A 19,739-nucleotide genomic window follows, 5' to 3' on the forward strand; every position below is an offset into this window, starting at 1 on the left:
CACTATGATGGAGAGAACAGAGAGAAAAATACAAGGAGTGCAAAAATACTAGAGGCTAAAAATGTGTCAAACAATGACCACCAATAGGGTCCTTTTATAACATAATAAAAGGAAATCCTAATAAAACCCTAGAAAAGTCTCCTAGTATAACTCTAATGACAGCTTAAAAACATAGATTTAAGAACAATATAAAAACCCGTAAGAACATGTCGCCCGGTCGTTGCCCGGTTGGGTGCAGGACGAAATTTCAGTTTGGTCAATTTTTCGTAAAGCAGTCATAACATTCTCGTTTCTCAGCGGAATTGAGCATATGACATGTTTGAAAGCTCTTAGAGCAAACTATCACCTACCATTTGAATCACATCAAAACCATTTATAGATTAAGAGACATGTGTCCAAAGTCAGCCTTTTGTCATTTTCACAAGATTTCAAGTCACAAATAACAAAAAGCATGAGAGAAGTACTACAAAAACATATCCATTTTTTTTTTCAAAAAAAGCATATTTAATTGTTAGGTTATGTAAAAAGAATCATTAAAATATTAGAAGAGAGAGGAAATGGGCTAGATGGGGAGATTTTGGGGGGATTAATAACATATATTTTCCTTATATAATTTGAGATTTTTCATATATTTTCTTGTAAAAATTTATTGTTTCAACACTTAAAATTTATTTTGATCCCACTTGATACGTATTCTAGATCTGCTATTTAGTTTAGTACTATAATTAGGCTATGTTCTTTTTAAGTTCAGTTCGGAAAAAATCGTTCAATTCAGACAAATTCGCTTAAGTTCAGGAAAATTCAGTTAGTTTCCTCTCACACAATTTTAATTCATTCACTTCAGGTAAATTAAGTATAGTTTAGTTCAATTCATTAAATTAAAATTAAGTTCAGTCCAAAAGAACAAAAATACTACCTCCATTCCTTAATGATTGCACCACTTTCCTTATATGGAATAGTCACGATAAGTGCAACCAACCTCAAAATGTAAAAAAATTCAATATTATTACAAATATGCCACCAAAAAGTAATAAGAAACCACAATCTTTTTGTTTCACTTCTACTTTATTTGGTTCCAACTTTCTCTTTCTATGTGTCATTGTATTCCCAAACTTTCTTAATGTTGCACTTATCAAGAAACGGAGGAAGTATATAATAAGTCACAACTCACAAGTGATTTCCTGACAGTCCTAACAAGGTGATGCAGGCATGCCATGGCAAGAGAGCCTGACTTATGTCTATAAATAAAGGAGTAAGGCTATGTTTAGTTCACCTGAAATTTTCTGATCTGAACTTATCTGATCTGAACTTATTTTTTCTGATCTGATCTGAACTTATTTTTTCTGAACTGATCTGATTACAAGATCTTATCTTTTAGATTTCTCTCAATATATAAGAAAAAATATAGTCATGTGGGGTCTTGTTTGATTCGTCTCAATGAATACTTTATTAATATTCAATTATTATAATTTTTACTAATATGTAATGAAAGATATTTAATAGTAAAAATGAGTTTAAAAACTGACAGATCTGATCTGATCTGAACTTATTTTTTCTGATCTGATCTGATCTGATTAGATCTGAAATAAGCAAAAATAAGATGAACTGAACATAGTCTAAACGCACCCGAGAGATCTAAAAGAGTAAATTATATCTGACCTTAATCATAATTATAAATAACATAGAGTATTAGTAAGTAAAAGCAAATCTCATATGGATTTGGATTTGGATTTGGAAAATGAATGCCTTTTTTGTCGTTTTGATGTTTTTTATGCTGCAAAATGCGAATGCATGCTTTACGTGTTTAAGAGAAAAACTGGGTGCCCAATGCAAATGCCTACTACAGTACCACGACGAATACTGTAATTAAATTAGTAAGTAGTAGGGAGTGTATTATAGTAGTACACTGTACAAGTATAGGCGTGCACTGGTTTAAACAATTTACTAAATTGGCTACGAGATGGAGATGCTGGAGAGAGAGAGAGTAGGAAAATCTCATTTGGATTTGCTCCCCCTTTCGGCCTCTTCTTTTTAGGATCCCTCCTCAGCTCCTCTGTCTTTACCTGCACGTTGCCTCCTATATCGTGCTAGACACCTAGATCATGAAGAGCATGAAGCCATGGAGTCATGAAAAAAGGATGTATTTTGAGTTCATATTTCAATTTGAGTGTTAGATTTCATCAACTTTTGTTTTTTTTTTTTTTTATTAGGAAATTAAGTCAGCCCAAGGGTTAACCCCTACCAAGGCTACTAGCCTTGTAGGAACTACCAGCACATTGGCTGGTAAAGCATGCAAAGCATGCTAAGGAAATACCCCAACATAATGTTGGGGGTAAGGATCGAACCCCTGACCTCAAGGATCAAAGGGGAGTGCTCTACCACATGAGCTAGCTCATCATCCTTATTTCATCAACTTTTGTGGATTGAAGTTAGAATTTATTATTTAAAATTTTGAGAATTTAATTACTTTTTTGCTAGCAAGGGTTAGATTATTTCATCTGAATTTATTAGGTGTACAACTTAGAGTTTATTTGGTATATATGAAATTATGTAGGTAATAAAAATTCGCATGATTTTCGAAACTAGATAGTTGTTTGGTTGATCCGTTGATAGGAAGTGGGGAAAATGGGGGCAATGAAATTATTGGAAAATTAAAATTTCCACAAAACGTGGGAATTTATTCATCTAGCGCCTTTGGTTATTCAAAACTAGTTTTTTTGCCCGGGCGATGCCTCGGGTCAGTTACAATAAACAAATATGTTATTGTTTTAAATTTCATATTTTATTCTGCTACTTTTCGTAATTTTTGTCCATTAAGAAATTGAAAAATTCACGTCACGACGTGATAAGTAAAAAAAAAAGCTTTGAGTTTGAAAACAATACCTTAAAAAGAATTGTGGTAAGAGAATATGACATCAAATTCTCTTGGAAGTTACGTAATAAGATTGTTAAAGATGTACTCTCTCCGTTTTTTTTAATTCGTATATTTTCCTTAAATGTTTTTTTTTAAAAAAAATATTCTACATTTTTCTTATTTGGCCTACCATAAATTGATACTTTTATATTTATTTTTCTCTTTTTCGACCCAAAAATACTACTTTATTTTCACGTTTTCTCATTATTTTACATTAAATGGATCAAAAAATACACTCCAATTTGAAAGTGACATGGCATAAATGGTTGTGCATACAACAATGTAGCAATAAAAAAAACGGAGGGAGTATATACTTGTTAAGTCATTTTAGTTAACTACAATTATTACAAGACTTTATCATGTTTTATTTCAAATATTAAACAACAATGTCATAGTGTATTGATGGTTAAGCGCTTACTTTTCATTTCAAAGGTCACGTGTTCGATTCCTTTCACTTACACATTTTTTTAAAAGTGAGGAGTATAGATGGACATAAAGCATTTGCATTAGAAATTTGAGGAGAGTGCCACGTGGCACATAAAGCACGCATTTTAATATATTTGTATAGATTCCCACATCAATTCATGTGAATTACAAATTCCTTTATGTCAACCAAACTACACGCATATCAAACAACCACTTAGTTTTTAAGGTGAAAATAACACACCTTCAATATTAAATTAGTAGAGTTCTTTTTGAATTTATTAGCGCTTATCTCAAACTAATTATTGTTTGGAATATATAAAAACTTATATGAGCTGATTAAGTTTGAGATATATCTCTATTATACTACCTTTGTTTTTATTTAGTTGCAACATTCACCTTTTTACACAAACTTTAAGAAATGATAAAAGAGAGTATAATTGACCAATTTACCCCTACTACTAGTACTGTAATTAAATGGGGAGAGAGAGACAGTAGGTGAAGTAAGGGTAATATAGTCAAAATATCCCAAAAGCTTTTCTAAAAAGGAAATGTTGCAACTAATAAAAAACACCTAAAAGTAAAAATTGTTGCAACTAAATAAAAACAAAGGTAGTATAAGGGAAGGGAGGAACAATGATGTCACCCTCTAAAAAGATTAAAATATCCTTAATGAATTAAATGAAAAAATTACAAAAGAAAACAATATGAGAACTCTTTCTTATTTCTACTTGCCAGTTGCCACACTAATGGGATATTTGGTTGGGGTATTTTTAATGGAATGGAATGAAATCCATTCCATTCTTTGATTAGGCATATTTAGGGTAGAGTCTCATACCCATGGGTATCTATCTCCACCCCATCCCCCTATCTAGAATCCCAATCTCCTCTCCCCTCCTAAGTTTATAACTCCATTCCCCTCAAGTTTCAAGCCCTAGTTTGAGTGGAAGGGAGAGAGAGATTAAACCCTAAACAAGAGAAGCCAGTCGTCGCCACTCCGGCTGCTGCCCACTTCGCCAGCGACTCCTTGCGGCCGTCTCACTGTCGCTGCACGCTACGGTGCACTCCTTTTTCTCTCTCTCTCTCTCTTATTTCGCTCATTTGTCGCCGCTGTTGTACGTTGCGCCGCCGCTGCACTCCGTCTTCCCACTACTGTCGCCGATGCCGACAATGTGAATCATTTATTTTTTTTTTCAATTTTTGTCTTCTTGTTCTCAATTTCTGTCTTTTCTTTATAAATTTATGTCTTTTTTTTATACATATAACTAGTGCAATTATATTGAAATAAAAACTGGATGCAAAATCCATTCCAAAAGTGAACCAAACAGCAGAAGTGGACATTGAATCCATACAAGATTGAACCAAAAAGTTTGATTATGGTATGGGGTTCTGGTTCCATACCATCCTGGTATGGACATCCATACTATTCCATTCCAGTTCAGTGAACCAGACAGACCCTAAACAAGTTAAAAATGATATGCATCAAATATTTCAATCAAAAAAAAATAAATGGACAACATATGTTGATCTTTTTATAAGGGATAAAGGAGTAGATTCTGTCCACCTATCCTAAAAAGTTTCAAACACCCTTTCTCTAAATAAAATAGGGATAATTTACTTTTGAAAAAAATACGAGTCAATTAATCAACAAAGAAATGGAAAGATTAATCAATCAATAAACTTGTAAAGAAACATAGCAATCAATTACATTTTATTAAAAAAAAACATTGATGTTATTTAATTTATGTTCATTAGTACAATAAAACAATTAATGCACAAATATAAATCTTCAGTCAATCTATATACTAAGTATCTGATAAAAAAAATCAAAATCATCCCTATGAATTCAATAACTAATAAAGGAGAGAAGAAAATGATGTTATTTTGTCCATAAATCGCCAACTCAAATTATAATATATCAGTAATTTCAATATATCGTAATTCAATCAAAGCAACTCATTATGTTTATTCTTTTTGTTTGAAATCCAATCATAAAATAATTAAAATTAAAATTAAAAATCACAATCATTTACTAATTTTTTGGTTTGGTAACCGAGCCCAACTTATGATCTTCAACCTTTTACAATAGTAAATTAATATATCCATATTCATCTAATTATTAGTAATGTTTCACATTTTAAGTATAATCAGTACAATAACATACAACAAAATAGCAAGTTTTAAAATTAGCGCACGCATGACATGCACATAAAGTTAGTTAGAACTTAGTGAAACTCTATTGAAACAATATGGAAACTATTATGCTATTCCTTGTCCAAATATATTGGATACATATGCATGATTTCTTCATGTAGACATTTTTTTTTATCGTTGATATCTTTAATACAAGATTGATCACTAGCAAAAAGAAAAGATATCTTTAATACATAGATAATTAGATTATTATTATTTTTTATTATTTTTTTTAAATTTTTTTTATTATATATATATATATATATATTTATTTATTATTATTATTATTATTATTATTATCATCATCAGGAAGATAACATACTTAATTATTGATCTTGAGCAAGTTCCACAAATATGTTTTTCCTTATAACATGGAAAAAGTATTTTCAGTGAGAAGTTTTTTTTTTTTTTTTTTCATCATATACTCAATGATTTCAAAACAAATTTCAACATATAACTTGAGTTTCTTTGAAATACATATTTTAGTCCTTATCTCTAACGACAAATGTTTTAATTTATCATATACCTCTATTTTAAAACTTAATTTCTAATACAACCTTGGATTTTAAATATTACTTTTGGAATTGTAACAACTATTTTTATTTTGCTACACTCATGGATGAATCGATGAGTTCAATTCAAGGTGATATATCATGTTGCATGATGTTTGCAGATGATATTTTATCAATTGATCAGTTGAAAGAAGTTGTAGAATATTGGTTGAAATTGGGAAGAATTTTAAAATATTAAGGATTTAGGTTGAATATAATTGAGATGAAATATTTGAAATCTAAGTTTAATTGGGTTAGAAGCAAGGAGGTCGAGGCAATCACTTTAGATGAGAAGATCATCCAAGGTTGTGACTTATTCGCTATCTAGGACCCAATTCATAAGAAATCTTATCAACCTTCTTATGGGACAAGGTTTGGACATAAAATAAACTGTTAGGATAAAAACTATAACAGAAGAGGACTTGGATCATGTCCAATTGGAGGGATTTTACTAGGGTAAACATTTCGAGTTTTTTACACCAATATTGCAAGATTGCAAAAATATTTACAACTTTACGTCGATTTTGAAACTATTTGCAACCATACTGTCCACGTAGGCTCGACGTCCATGTTTTTTTAAAAAAAAAAAAATTGAGAACAAAATCGCTATTAGTAATAGCGCTTTAAGCATAGGAAGTCAATAGCGCTTTAAGCATAGGAAGTCGCTCTTAATAATAGCGATTTTATTTAATGAGTCGCTACTAGTAATAGCGATTTAGGCCATAGCAGAAGTATTATACAATTATCTCTATTATATGAGGGAAGGGAGAGCAATGGTGTCCTCTTTTTGAAATGTCTATTTTGCCCCTCCCCCCTTCCCTTTCTAAATTACAAAAGGAATGTCAAAATCAAAATCGGCACTCAAAGAAAACTACAAAAAATTAATTTACAACACTCACTCACAAATCACTTAAAAGAAGAAACTTTACAAATCACTCATACAATTGAGAAAATCACGTTATAAAAATCACGCAAATCACTCAAATAATCAGGAAACTTTATTAAAATTAATTAAAATTAACATACAAACTAAAATTATTAACCTTGAACGTCAATATATACAAAAACATTTACAAAAATTAACTTACAAATCACTATTCTCAAGAATCATTCACAATTAATGGTGGGCCATGATAAAAAATTGAGGTGTATTCGTAATGAAATCAGTTAGAAGTTAGACAAGGAAAAAAATTATTTACTTTCTTTATAGTGTTTCCTATATACAATAAAACTTTTACATATATTTGGACATATCTTTTTCTATTATATACTAGCGATTAATTATCAAGGTAAAAAGGTTTATGTAAAATATCATTCAAGAATTAAAGTACAACATATTTCTATTATAAGTATAAGAGAAGGGGGAGCTATGGTGTCCCCGAATGAAGAGACTATGTTACCCCCTTGATGTGTTTTAAAATATACCGCAAGTGCACGGTGTCTGTTTGGTAGAAACTGGCAAATTCGGGTCGATCCACAGGGAGAGGAGTTCTACAGATTTATGTTCAATTATCTAACTACTTCCAGAGAGGAAAAATAATTGAGGAATTAATAACTAAACTAGAACGCAGAAAAATGGAAATTTATCAAATAATTAAAAACCTAGGGCAATCGATCGGTCCACCATGCTTATACCAGTTTAATCAATATAATATAGTTCAACAACACTTGGATTGAGGTTCAAATAAATGAAGTATTTCGTTAATCCTTGGTCAGGCATTAACAACTCCTAGATTAACATATGCCAGTACGGTCGCTCAACATAATTAAATCTACCTATTGTAATAAGCCGCTAATGAATACGATCTTTCGATTCTAATTCTTATTAGCTAAACATAACTCATGATATTGCGCAATTACATGAATTAAACAAGTATAACAAATCAATAGGAATTATTCTAATTCAACCCAATTATTGAAGAACATCAAACCACAATCAAAAAGGTATAAACATGGCTTCCCTCTCTAAACCCTATAAATAGACTACTCACTCATTATAATAAAGAACTCAATAAACATGATCAAAGTAAAAGAATTCATTAAATTAAAGAAAGTAAAGAAGAATACCGAATGATTCAAGAACGATGGAAAAGGAAATCGACGATCTATATAATCTTCCAATGTAAAAGTTCAACAAAAGTAGAGAGAATAAACTAAGTGTTTTGCTCTAAAAAGCGTAGAAAATAAGATAGTCTAAACGAAAATATTAAAAACATATTCATACTCTTTACAAAACCGGCTAAAAAACCCGAAAAAACGCGTCCCGAGAAACCACCCGGTCGACCGGGCCAAATCCGCCCGGTCGGGCGACGATGATTCACAACTTACGACAAAAAAGCAAATCCGCCCGGTCGGGCGACGGTGATTCACAACTTACGACAAAAAAGCAAATCCGCCCGGTCGACCGGGCGAGCCCGCCCGGTCGGGCGCGCAAGCGATTTTGGATCTTTTCTCGCCCGGTTGACCGGGCTAACATTCCTTGCATTTTGGTGAAAAATTGATTTCGCCCGGTCGGGCAAAACCGCCCGGTCGACCGGGCGGAGAAATAGTGATTTTGCGTCAACTTGTGAAGGTTGTATCTCTCGAACCAGATGTCGGATTGGGGCGTGTGACCTATCATTGGAAAGCCCTTGAAGTCTATTTTCCAACCCAACTGGAATTTCTTGATTATCAATTGTATATCAAAAGTTATGGCCAAACTAGTGAACAAGTGTCAGTTTTGACACTTCTTTCACCAACTCTTTGCTTCATTCTAACTCGAAATTGCCCCGAAATGATGCATTGTGATCCTTGTGCAAGATATCTTCATCTTCAATGATTAATAGGCTTGATCTTAGGTAATCATAATCAATTTGAATCAAAGTAACCTGAAAATGATCAAAACACGCAAACGGGGAGTAGTATAGCACAACTTACGTAATTCATTCCATTATGCACCTAAATGCTCTAAAGAGAGTTCCAAATGCAATCAAATGCATCTAAAAACTATATATAATTGTGACATATCACCCCTTCCCATTCTAAATTACAAATTTACTTACAAATCAAAGGGGGCATCAAACAAAAATACCGAAAATATAATTATAATAATAAACTACAACCTATGAAAAAATTGACTTGAAATCAAAGTGTCCAATTTCTTTACAATTTATGAAGTACTGTACTTGATTCAAAAATCAACTAAAAAATTATAATATTAGAAATCATAAATAAATTCAATAAAATTTCTATTTTGTTCATAGAATTTAACTTTCAAAAGTAAAAAAAAAAAAACAAAAAGAATGGTGAGAGACTTAGGTGACAGAAACTAAACCAATCAAATTTTGCAACTAAAAACAATTATAATTCATATGTCTAATGTTCAAATTTCGACTCTTATGCCAAAGAAAATTGAATTTCTATTTCGAAAAACACATCGCGTGCAAAAAATTATAGTATTATTATAAACGAAGCCTATCCAAATCGTTATTGTGTTGCTTATGGACTCTCGACTAGAGCTGGCAAAATATTACCCAACCCGTTAACCCGACCCGAACCCATAAACGGGTTGGGTCAGGTTGAAAATTTCAACCTGATTTTGACCCACCTAACCCATTCATGAAAAAACAAGCTAAAAAAATTCCTAAAAATATTTGGAGTACTTTACTGCTCTTTCTTATTATGACTTAGTCATTACACTTAAACCCTTATTTGCAAATGATGTTAATGATGTTAATCTTGAACATTATTATGACTAAGGTTGAACAATTGATTACGAAGTTGTAATGATGTTAATCTTGAACATTTGTGTTGATTTTGAACAAAAGTTATGTTGATTTTGAACAATATTATCATATGGTTATGTAATGACTTAATTTTAATTTGCTGCCTACTTTTATTTGCAAATAAATTATGTTGTTTTTATTTTTTTTTCTAAAAAAAATATGCAAAAAATTAAACGGATCGACCTGAAGATTGACCCGTTTATCATAAGATTGGGTTGGGTTATAAATTTCAACCCGTTTAAGTTAACAGGTCAGGTTGGGTCAAGGGATTCTCAACCCGCCAACCCACCAACTCAACCTGATCTTGACCCAACACAACCCATTGCCAGCCCTACTCTCGACTCTCGAGTCTCTCTTTTTCTCTCACTAAAACTGTAAACACTTGAACAGCAAAGGCCAAACTCCATCAGAAGCACCCGCGACGGCGGCGACCACTAACCTCAGCCACCTCAGGCTATCCTCCGTCGATTTCAGTGGGCCCGACGATCTACCACCGCACCGGAATTCCTGCCGCCCCCACCCAATTCCGCAGGTATCAATTTTTTTTCTTTTACATAGTTTTTTGGTTATGTAATTTAGTTGTTTTATATATGTGTGTAAATTGGAAGCAATTGTGTAGGAATTATTAATTTTATGTTATTACTTATGAACTTTAAAGCTTAATATTATGACCTAATTTGAAGTGGAGTTTCTGGGAATCTAACTTGCTGAATTGTGAATTTTTCTGAGAATCTAGTGCATAGGAGACCTTAAAAAGATGGCTGGTTATTGTGTCTCTATGAACATGGTATAAGGAAGGTAAAGACTCGGGATGGATAGGTTTTAGTGCTGCCAAATAAGGGTAGGGGTCTTTCTGTGAATAAGAGGGGTCTTTTGGTTGCTATTTATCCACTTACTCTTTGATTTTTTGTCCTGCTATATGATGACTGCCCCTCAATTCCTACAATGTTTACATAGTCTTTCAGTTGCTATTTATCCACTTATTTTGAGATTTCAAATGCTTACTTTTAGCTGTTTGTGACAAAGGATTTTCTACTCTTTCAATGATTTAATATTTCGGTGCCACTCTATATTTATTTATATGTTTATTTCATGCTTAGAAAATGGAGGCTACAAACTTCCCTATTTTGTGTTGTTGGGGGTGGTGAGCTTATGCAAAGTAGTAGTGATGTCACCTATAGAGGGGGTGAGAAGAAGTTTGTATTCGTGAGCTCAAGCATGAATTTTTTAAGCGTTTTGAAGGAATTATATAATGTTGTTGGATGTGATCCATTGCGGGTGGATTTGAAGGTGCAAATGAGATATCCTTTAAATGCGAATTCATATGTGCCCATACCTCTAGCCGATGACAACTCTTTGAGGGCAATGTGGACGGCAATTTCGCAATGTACAATATATCAAATTCATTTATTTTTTTTTTTTAAACAATGGAAACTATCTATAGGACCTTATGCTCCCAGAGAGCCAAGTTTCAGCCTTCTCTAATACAGTTATGACAATTTTTTCCTATGACTTAGGCTCCTGACCACAGTGCAACATAGAGTGCTAAATCGACACTCAAAGAACATGTGCTGATGCATTTAATGTCTCTAGCACACATAATTAAGTATCATCTAATTTCAAACCCTGTACTAGTTGTTCTATGTGTATATTTATAAGAAATGTGTCATTGCTCCTAACCACACAAACACGATATGCACGTGGGCTGGGCCGACCTTTTGTAAGTTGCGGCACGACACGACACAGACACGTTTTTAATGGGCCGGGCCATTGGTCATCTCATCAGGCCCACAAACACGCAGGCTTGGTACGAAGTATGACATGGCACGGCACAGAGCCATCTTTACTAGGGCGTTTCTCCCTTGAACAAAATTGACAACAAGACCTCGTGACCGATAATTTTATGAAGGGGCCGCACAATAATAAGATTTAAGGCACAAATTAGCAAAGAATGAAGTGTTACCTTCCACACTCAATAGCAATATGGAAGTACGGAACACGGCTATATAGGCTACAGGATACAGACTGGATGCACAACAAAAAGCAGCAGATTCAGATATAAGAAGACAGGGGTTGTAATGTAAGCCCCCTGCCCCCCTATTCCTTGATGCATAAGCACATTATATATTAGTCAAGTGTAACAAGATATAGGCACTTTTACATCAATGTATGCGTAGCAAGAAATCATACCATCAATCCTATATAACACATCTTTCGAATATCTTTCCCCAAAAACAGGACAAAAGAACAAATTTCATCAAGGTTACAGTATAGGGAGAATACTGATTTAGCAAAAGGGGCAATTAAAAACCACTGACTGAAGACATTGCCAGAGCATTGACAATACAAGTAAATACCAGTCTTCTTACTTCATAAACCTATGTCATCATGACGAGGTTGAAACGTAACATGTAGACACACACACAGGGCAACAAGGAAGAAATTTGTGCACGCGCATCATTGAAGGATATATCTTCAGATGTCGAATCAAACATCAGCTTAAAACACTTAAAATCTAACATCTGCTTAAAACACTTAAAACCTAAAGGAGAGAAACAATAACAATGAAGTTGCAGGCCCATAGAGAAGAAGAAGAATCCTCATCCTCCATCATCAGAGCAAAACAAACAATACTGTACTATACAGCAATCTTATTATTCAGTGTGGAAGAGCAGGCAGAGTATTATTCATTCATATGCAAGAAAAAGACGGAAAAAGGCTAAACAAGAACATAAATAATTCATGGAACACCAAATAAATAGCACAATAATTGAATCAAAGTAAGAAAGAAGGTAGCTTTAGAAGTGACGGGGAAATGGGATAGAATACCATGTAATGAAAGCCATGAATCAAGTTAGCATAATCAGGAGCATGATTGGTCTCTTTTTTGAGTACTCTCCCATGACTCCGAGTATGTTTGGCAGCACCTTCTTTTGTTCCCGTTCCTCTATCGGACCGCCTACGATCCCTCCTGGGGGATAGACTCCTACTCCTTGATGATCTGCTATCCCTCCTCCTTGTGTGTTTACTCCGGAATCGATGACGCCGCTTTCTAGAGCTGTCTCTGTCCTCCTCATCAGACCCACTGCCACTTCTCCTCTTCCTTTCCCTGCTCACTCCTACTCCTACTACTCTCCCTCTTCAAATCAAGTCTTTACGGCTTTCTCTATGATCATCTCTTCTATGTCTATGCTTCTCCTTATAATCCTATCATCATCCTTAATTCTAACCCTAGTATTCGTATTCTCAGAGACATCTATAGAAGAGGAAGTGGAAATGGGGTCCTTATTCTTCTTGAGCTTATTTTGGATATACTCAATTTGGGTTTTCCTCTCAATCTCCTTATCTTCCTCTAAGGTGGTGGTGGTGGTGGTGGTGGCAGTGGTGGTGTTGGTGGTGGCAGTTGTAGTGGGAATTGATGCTCTCGCGAAATTGCTCATAAGCGAGGAGGAAGAAGAAGAAGGTAAAGCATAAGCTCGTGAGGGTGGGTCAGGGTCAGGGTCAGGGTTTGAAGAAAAGCCAAGGCCTTGCTTGAATCCAGCAGCAGCACCTCCTTTTTGGGTTAGTTCATCTTAATACGCTGCAGCCTTCTCTTCCTCCATTCTCAGATTAGATTTCGATTTGATTGTCCATCCAATTCCAATTCCAATCCCAATTCAATTTCCTTCAAACCTCCCTCCCTCCTTCTCCTTCTCCTCCTCCTCCTCTCTGAATTCCTCAATGCTAATTGGTAAAGCAAGCCTAATAAAGTTGGCTGGCACTTAATAGTTAGTTGGCTTGGCACTTAACATTACATCCAGTTAGTTAGGCCTGTAATGTAATACGGCCCAACCCAATAATCCATAATCCATCTATGTTATAAAATTAGACCCAATTTAGGCTGGTTCAATCAATTAAATACTTCTACTTCCTTCATACGAGTCGAGTCAATACCTCTCCTTCTGTCGTACATACAACTCCAACTCCAACTCCAACTCCAACCGGGAGATGGTACACATACGCTAAGTGTATGTGATACCCACATACACAAGCCAATAGGAGGGGGAGATTTAGGGGGAAAGGGGGGACCATAAGGGGGGAGAATTTTGGGGACCAATAGGAGGGGATTTGGGTTGTGTATGTGGGGGACTATATACATACACACGCTTTCCCACTCCAACTCTGCTCGATCATCATATCTATATCTTCCTGTGCCTGTACCCGTCTGTCTGACACTGATTGCCACTGCCAACGCCGCCACCTGCAGATGATTGATTCCAGTAAATTATACTCACTCCAATTATAATAGTAAGTAAGCTCTTCTCTTCTCTTCTCTTCTTTCATTCCCTCTCCATCCATGGATTTATCCTTCTTTCTTTCTTTCCTATGTTTGTTTTGGGTTTTTTCAATTTTAATCCATGTTCCTTCCTTCCTTTCTTTCTTTTGATTAATTTTACTTAACGAGTGCCAGTGCCAGTGCCAGTGCCAGTGCTACATGTTGATTCATTGGTTGCGTGGCTGGTTTTGGTTAATTGTAAGCCTAATGATTCCATCAAATGTAATCAATTTTTTATTTGTGTTTTTTTAATTACTTGTTACTTCTTTCTTGTATGAACACCGTATCCGCATGCAAATCTATTACTTTACTCAAAGTTTATTCTTTTTATGCAGTAGGATACAATCAATTAATTAATTAAGTTTAGATTGTGAACTTATTTGTTCTTCACCGGCCTGCTTTCCGGGATCTAATGTTGATTTCAATTATACATCAAACTAATAAAGTAATTGTTCTGGTGTTGCTGTTGCTGAGATGAAGTGTGTGTGTGTAACAATTACATCTTGTATTCTTTGTTGTGACTCTACTTTCATTGTTGTTTGATTCCAAGTTATATAATATTGCAGAATTGCGCATCAGTTAGTTTGCAATGTCAAATTCTCCCCCTTTTAATTTACTTGAAGAAGAAGAAGAGGTAAAATAAACAAATTAATTACTTCCTCGGTTTTTTTAAAATTGTGACACTTTTTTTCCCACGCATTTCAAGGGACCGATTTAGGGGTGTAAACGACTACATTTTTCGACGAAATTTTAACACAAGCAAGTTAGAATGTCAAACTTGCTTGTGTTAAAATTTCGTCGAAAAATGTAGTCGTTTACACCCCTAAATCGCTTCCTTGAAATCCGTGAAAAAAAAAAGTGTCACAATTAAAAAAAAAAAAAAACAGAGGAAGTAATTAAAATCATTCCTTTGTTATATTGCTCTATCAATTGCCCTTTATTGTTCTGTTTTGCATGTCAGACGTAGATTATGTGTGTCTTGCCATTGTACCTGGGAATAATTGATACCGATACCGTGATAGATGATGGTTATCGTGGTATTTTTGTTGTAAACCTTGTTTAGAAAGGTTGATCTTGAGGTCCTTTGTCTTGTTCCAGTGTTATCAAGACAAGTTTTTGTGCTTATCTAAAAATCCATCTTAAGGTATTAGTTTTCCTGAGGGCATTGTTGTTGTTGTTCGGGCTGGGGTTAGGGGTTTATTTGTGTCGAACCTCTCTAGCAATGTGTTACTGAAAGGATCAATTAGAGTCAATGCACCCTAGATCCTAGGGGATGCTGGTTTCTGGGGTTACATAAGCAACTTACTTTGTATTTTTTGTCAGTCAATCAATCAAAGCCTTACAGCTTGTTTGGTTCATTTTTAGTAAGGGAAGGGAAGGGAAGGGAAAGTAAGGTAAGAGAAAGGAATGGAAAAGAAAGGAAAGGAAGGGAAAAGAAATGAATGGAAACTAAGATATTTTCTTCCAGTCCCTTTCTTTTCCTTCCAAATCACATCTACAAAACGAGCTCTTAATCCCAAAGATGGGGTTGGCTACCTGAACCTAAAGTTACTTTGTATTGTATTGTTTGTCAATGACTCAATTTATTTTAAATAAAATAACAGATAGAATATTATACAGAACAATGTTTTTATATTTTGACCTCTCATCTAAGTTATTCTTGAATCTGAGTTCGATTCATAAACACCTAACTGCAAGGCTTGGTAAATTGCTTGCCAAGTTGTCATAAACTGATTGTATCCATTTTTCTTTCTTTGGCAAGCGTTTGATTGTATTTCTTGCTTTGCTTGTTGATCGAAGGAAAACAAGGACAAGTTCAGCAACTTACCAGATGATATTCTTGTCTTCATCCTATCCCTCATTGACATAAAAGATGCAACAAGAAGTAGCATCCTTTCAAGAAGATGGAGAAATATGGCGACTTATATCATGAGTTTGCACTTTTGTGTTTCACTTTCAGATACAAGGCTTTCGAAATATTGGTGTGAGCAAGATAACGAGAAACAACGGTACATGGATTGGGTGAATCAGGTTCTGTCTTTGCATCGTGCTCCATTCATTAATGACCTTAGAATTTGCCTTCCATTGGATGCAAGGTATTCAAGTCATATCAATAACTGGATTATATTTGCTATATCAAAGCGAGTTAATAAATTGGAGCTAGATTTTACAATGGGATGTTATTCTACTAGATATTGCCTTGATGAATTCTTATTATCTTCGAATCTCTTCAAGGAATGTGAGAGTGGGAATAGCTACTTGACATACGTATCTTTAAAGAATGTTGACATCACTGAAAAGAACCTAGAACTGCTTATGTGTCATTGTCACCTTTTAGAACACCTACAATTGAAGGAACATCCAGTCGGTCAAATGTGAAGATCACAAACTTGTCGGAAAAGTTGAAATATTTGGCAATACGTTATTGCTTTCGTTTGCATAATGTTGAAATCCATGCTGTGAGTCTTCAATATTTTGAATTCAAAACCCACACTGGAATGGAAACTTTTGTGTATGCTAGTGTTCCATCACTTGTTGAGCATCTTTCCGGTGGCCGTCGCCGATTCTTGGTGAATGCGTACTTTCCATGTTTCTTGCAGACCAAATCCTTCCCTGCACAGCTTTCTAAACTTACCCTTGAGTTGTCCATGGTTTGTACCTAACAAATCAGTCTTTTAATCTTTGCAGATCAGATTTTGTTTGGCTCACACTAATATTGAAATATCTTTTTATTTTTGATAGGGTGATGACAAAGATCTTAACATTCCTTCCTTTCCTAATGTCAAACACTTGGAGCTGCGAGCCGTCTTTACTTTCCATGGAAACCTTCTACCATTGATGGGCTTTGCAGAGGCCTGTCTTTTGTTGCATGATTTAAAGCTGGAGGTGAATGGGCTTTCTTTTAGCAGCTGTACTTTTTAGTTTTGACTTTAGTGTAGTTGCTCTAGTTGATGTGATTGATGCAAAGTCATATTTTCTACTTAAGCCTAACCTATCATCTACTAAAAGACATTAGATTGGTATCAGTAAGACAGTAACTACAACTTGTTCTCATCAATCAAATTTGAACCAATTGAATTTGGTTTGAAGACTGATTGAGATTTGAGTGTGATTAAAACGAATTTCTAGTCTAGTAATTAAAATTTGTTTTAGCTTGCGCTCTTCTTCTTCTTTTAAGTTGAGAAATGCCTAATAGAGAGAGATTTTGCTGTTAGTTATAAACCAAGTATAGTATATCACTTGTGCGCACTAGGGAACATTGTTTTTTTTGTTTGCCAACCAATAAGCATTATATTTTGGTGGGGTTTTGCAGATATACTGGATTAGTAGCAGCTGCTTAAACGTGGCATCCGATTCTGAAAGCGGTTCAGAGTATGAATCAGATTTAGTTCGGAGGACACATCAGATGCAGAGTCAGAAACAGAATCAGATTCAGAGTCTGACTTAGGTTCAGAGTTGAAGATCGAATCAAATTTGGAGTCTGAATTAGGTTCGGAGTTGGAGAACAATATGGGTTTAGATTATGTGAAACATTGGCTGGAGACACGAGAGGGTACTAAGGCGACCCTTGCTAACTTACGCAAACTGGAATGGTCTGGAGCTTTTAGTGCTCATGAAGAACAGGAATTTTCACTAGCGTTGTACTGTATGAACAACGCCATCAGCCTACAAAAATTCATCTGTGATCCACGTGGAGATCTACTGTCTAAGTTTGCAGAGCTCGATGAGAATCGTGAGATAGATAAAATTGTAGAAGGTGGTAGACAGCGTGCAAGGAAACTAGCTATGGTTGTTCCAAGCCATATTGAATTTGTAATTCTATGAATAATGATGTTCATTTGAAACATTTGGGAGGATTAAAGTAATACGGAGTACTCCTATATTTATAAGATAGATTATCTAAAGGTAACAAATTGGCCATTGCGTCAAGTTGTGTTTTTACTTAGCTTTTATAGTGTTAGTTTAAAGTTACGCTCATGATGTTTTTTGAACAACTTTAATACGGAGTACTAAGTACTTTGTACTTTCTTCATTTCATTACTAATTTTTTTTTTGTCGATGCTACTATAATACAACAAATCTTCATTTCAAATCACCCGTAACCTACTACAAAAGTCAGGAAGTTTTGAAATAGAGAGTACGCTGAAGAAAAATAAGTCTTATAGCTTTCCATTCTTGCTAATTACACTATCAATTTTGTACAATATATCAATTTTTTTTTTTAAAATTTTTAAACAATGGAAGCTATCTGTAGGACCTTATGCTCCAGAGAGCCAAGTTTCAGCCTTCTCTAATACAGTGATGACAATTTTTATCTAAGTCGACTTAAGCTCCTAACCACACTGCAACATAGAGTGCTAAATTGACACTCAGAGAACATGTGCTGATGCAATCAATGTCTCTAGCACACATTATTAAGTATCATCTAATTTCAAACCCTGTACTAGTTGTTCTATGTGTATATTTATAAGAAATGTGTCATTGCTCTATGTCATTGCTCCTAACCACACGACACGATATGCACGTGGGCTGGGCCAGTAACTGGGCTGACCTTTTGAAAGTTGCGGCACGACACGACACAAACACGTTTTCAATGGGCCGGGCCATTGGTCATCTCATCGGGCCCACATATACGCAGGCTTGGTACGAAGTACGACATGGCATGGCATGGCATGGCATGGAGCCATCTTTACTAGGGCGTTTCTCCCTTGAATAAAATTGACAACAAGACCTCGTGACCGATAATTTTATGAAGGGGCCACACAATAATAACATTTAAGGCACAAATTAGCAAAGATTGAAGTGTTACCTTCCACACTCAATAGTAATATGGAAGTACGGAACACGGCACATATAGGCTGCAGGATACAGACTGGATGCACACCAAAAGTCCAAAAAGCAGCCGTTTCAGATAAAAGAAGACAGGGGTTGTAATGTAAGCCCCCTGCCCCCCTATTCCTTGACGCATAAGCACATTATATATTAGTCAAGTGTAACAAGATATAGGCACTTTTACAACAATGTATGCGTAGCAAGAAATCATACCATCAATCCTGTATAACACATCTTTCGAATATCTTTCCCCCAAAACAGGACAAAAGAACAAATTTCATCAAGGTTACAATATAGGGAGAATACTGATTTAGCAAAAGGGACGATTAAAAACCACTGACTGAAGACATTGCCGGAGCATTGATAATACAAGTAGATACCAGTCTTCTTACTTCATAAACCTATGTTATCATGACGAGGTTGAAACGTAACATATAGACACACAGGGTAAGAAGGAAGAAATTTGTGCACGCGCATCATTGAAGGATATATCTTCAGATGTCGAATCAAACATCAGCTTAAAGCACTTAAAATCTAACATCTGCTTAAAACACTTGAAATCTAAAGGAGAGAAACAATAACAATGCAGTTGCAGGCCCATAGAGAAAAACAAACAATACTGTACTATACAACAATCTTATTATTCAGTGATGAAGAGCAGCAAAGATCAATCACATGACTAACTCGATCTCAAGACGGAGTCCTCCTTCTGCAGCCCTATTCTTCATGTCAAGAGTCATGGTTGC

At 34.9% G+C, this 19,739-nt stretch overlaps 1 protein-coding gene and 1 pseudogene across 2 annotated transcripts; one reads left to right on the forward strand and one right to left on the reverse strand.

Moving 5' to 3' along the window:
• Window positions 1–10,160: 10,160 nt before the first annotated feature.
• LOC125492557 (F-box/LRR-repeat protein At1g48400) lies at window positions 10,161–18,193 on the forward strand. Of its 2 annotated transcripts, XM_048635183.2 has the most exons (5): window positions 10,161–10,377; window positions 14,727–14,794; window positions 15,961–16,191; window positions 16,903–17,046; window positions 17,474–18,193. In XM_048635183.2, exons 2-5 carry the CDS (start codon window positions 14,750–14,752, stop codon window positions 17,606–17,608), a joined length of 555 nt encoding a protein of 184 aa, XP_048491140.1. In that variant the 5' UTR covers window positions 10,161–10,377; window positions 14,727–14,749; the 3' UTR covers window positions 17,609–18,193. The 2 variants fall into 2 exon arrangements, with proteins under 2 accessions (XP_048491140.1, XP_048491141.1); XM_048635184.1 differs by lacking the exons at window positions 10,161–10,377; window positions 14,727–14,794; window positions 15,961–16,191 and adding an exon at window positions 16,542–16,811 and having other exon boundaries at window positions 17,474–18,106.
• LOC125492928 (uncharacterized) lies at window positions 12,621–13,526 on the reverse strand (annotated as a pseudogene).
• Window positions 18,194–19,739: the final 1,546 nt, after the last annotated feature.

This window comes from Beta vulgaris, chromosome 8 (assembly GCF_026745355.1).
Source record: "Beta vulgaris subsp. vulgaris cultivar EL10 chromosome 8, EL10.2, whole genome shotgun sequence".
Lineage (NCBI taxonomy): Eukaryota > Viridiplantae > Streptophyta > Magnoliopsida > Caryophyllales > Amaranthaceae > Beta > Beta vulgaris.

What these genes read in the sequence shown, in the direction of transcription:
- LOC125492557 (XM_048635183.2), top strand. Translation starts at nt 14,750, where the DNA reads ATGTCAAATTCTCCCCCTTTTAATTTACTTGAAGAAGAAGAAGAG. An exon ending in ACATGGATTGGGTGAATCAG is followed by an intron (nt 16,192 to 16,902) that starts GTTCTGTCTTTG and finishes TATTTTTGATAG; the next exon opens with GGTGATGACAAAGATCTTAA. An exon ending in TGCATGATTTAAAGCTGGAG is followed by an intron (nt 17,047 to 17,473) that starts GTGAATGGGCTT and finishes GGGGTTTTGCAG; the next exon opens with ATATACTGGATTAGTAGCAG.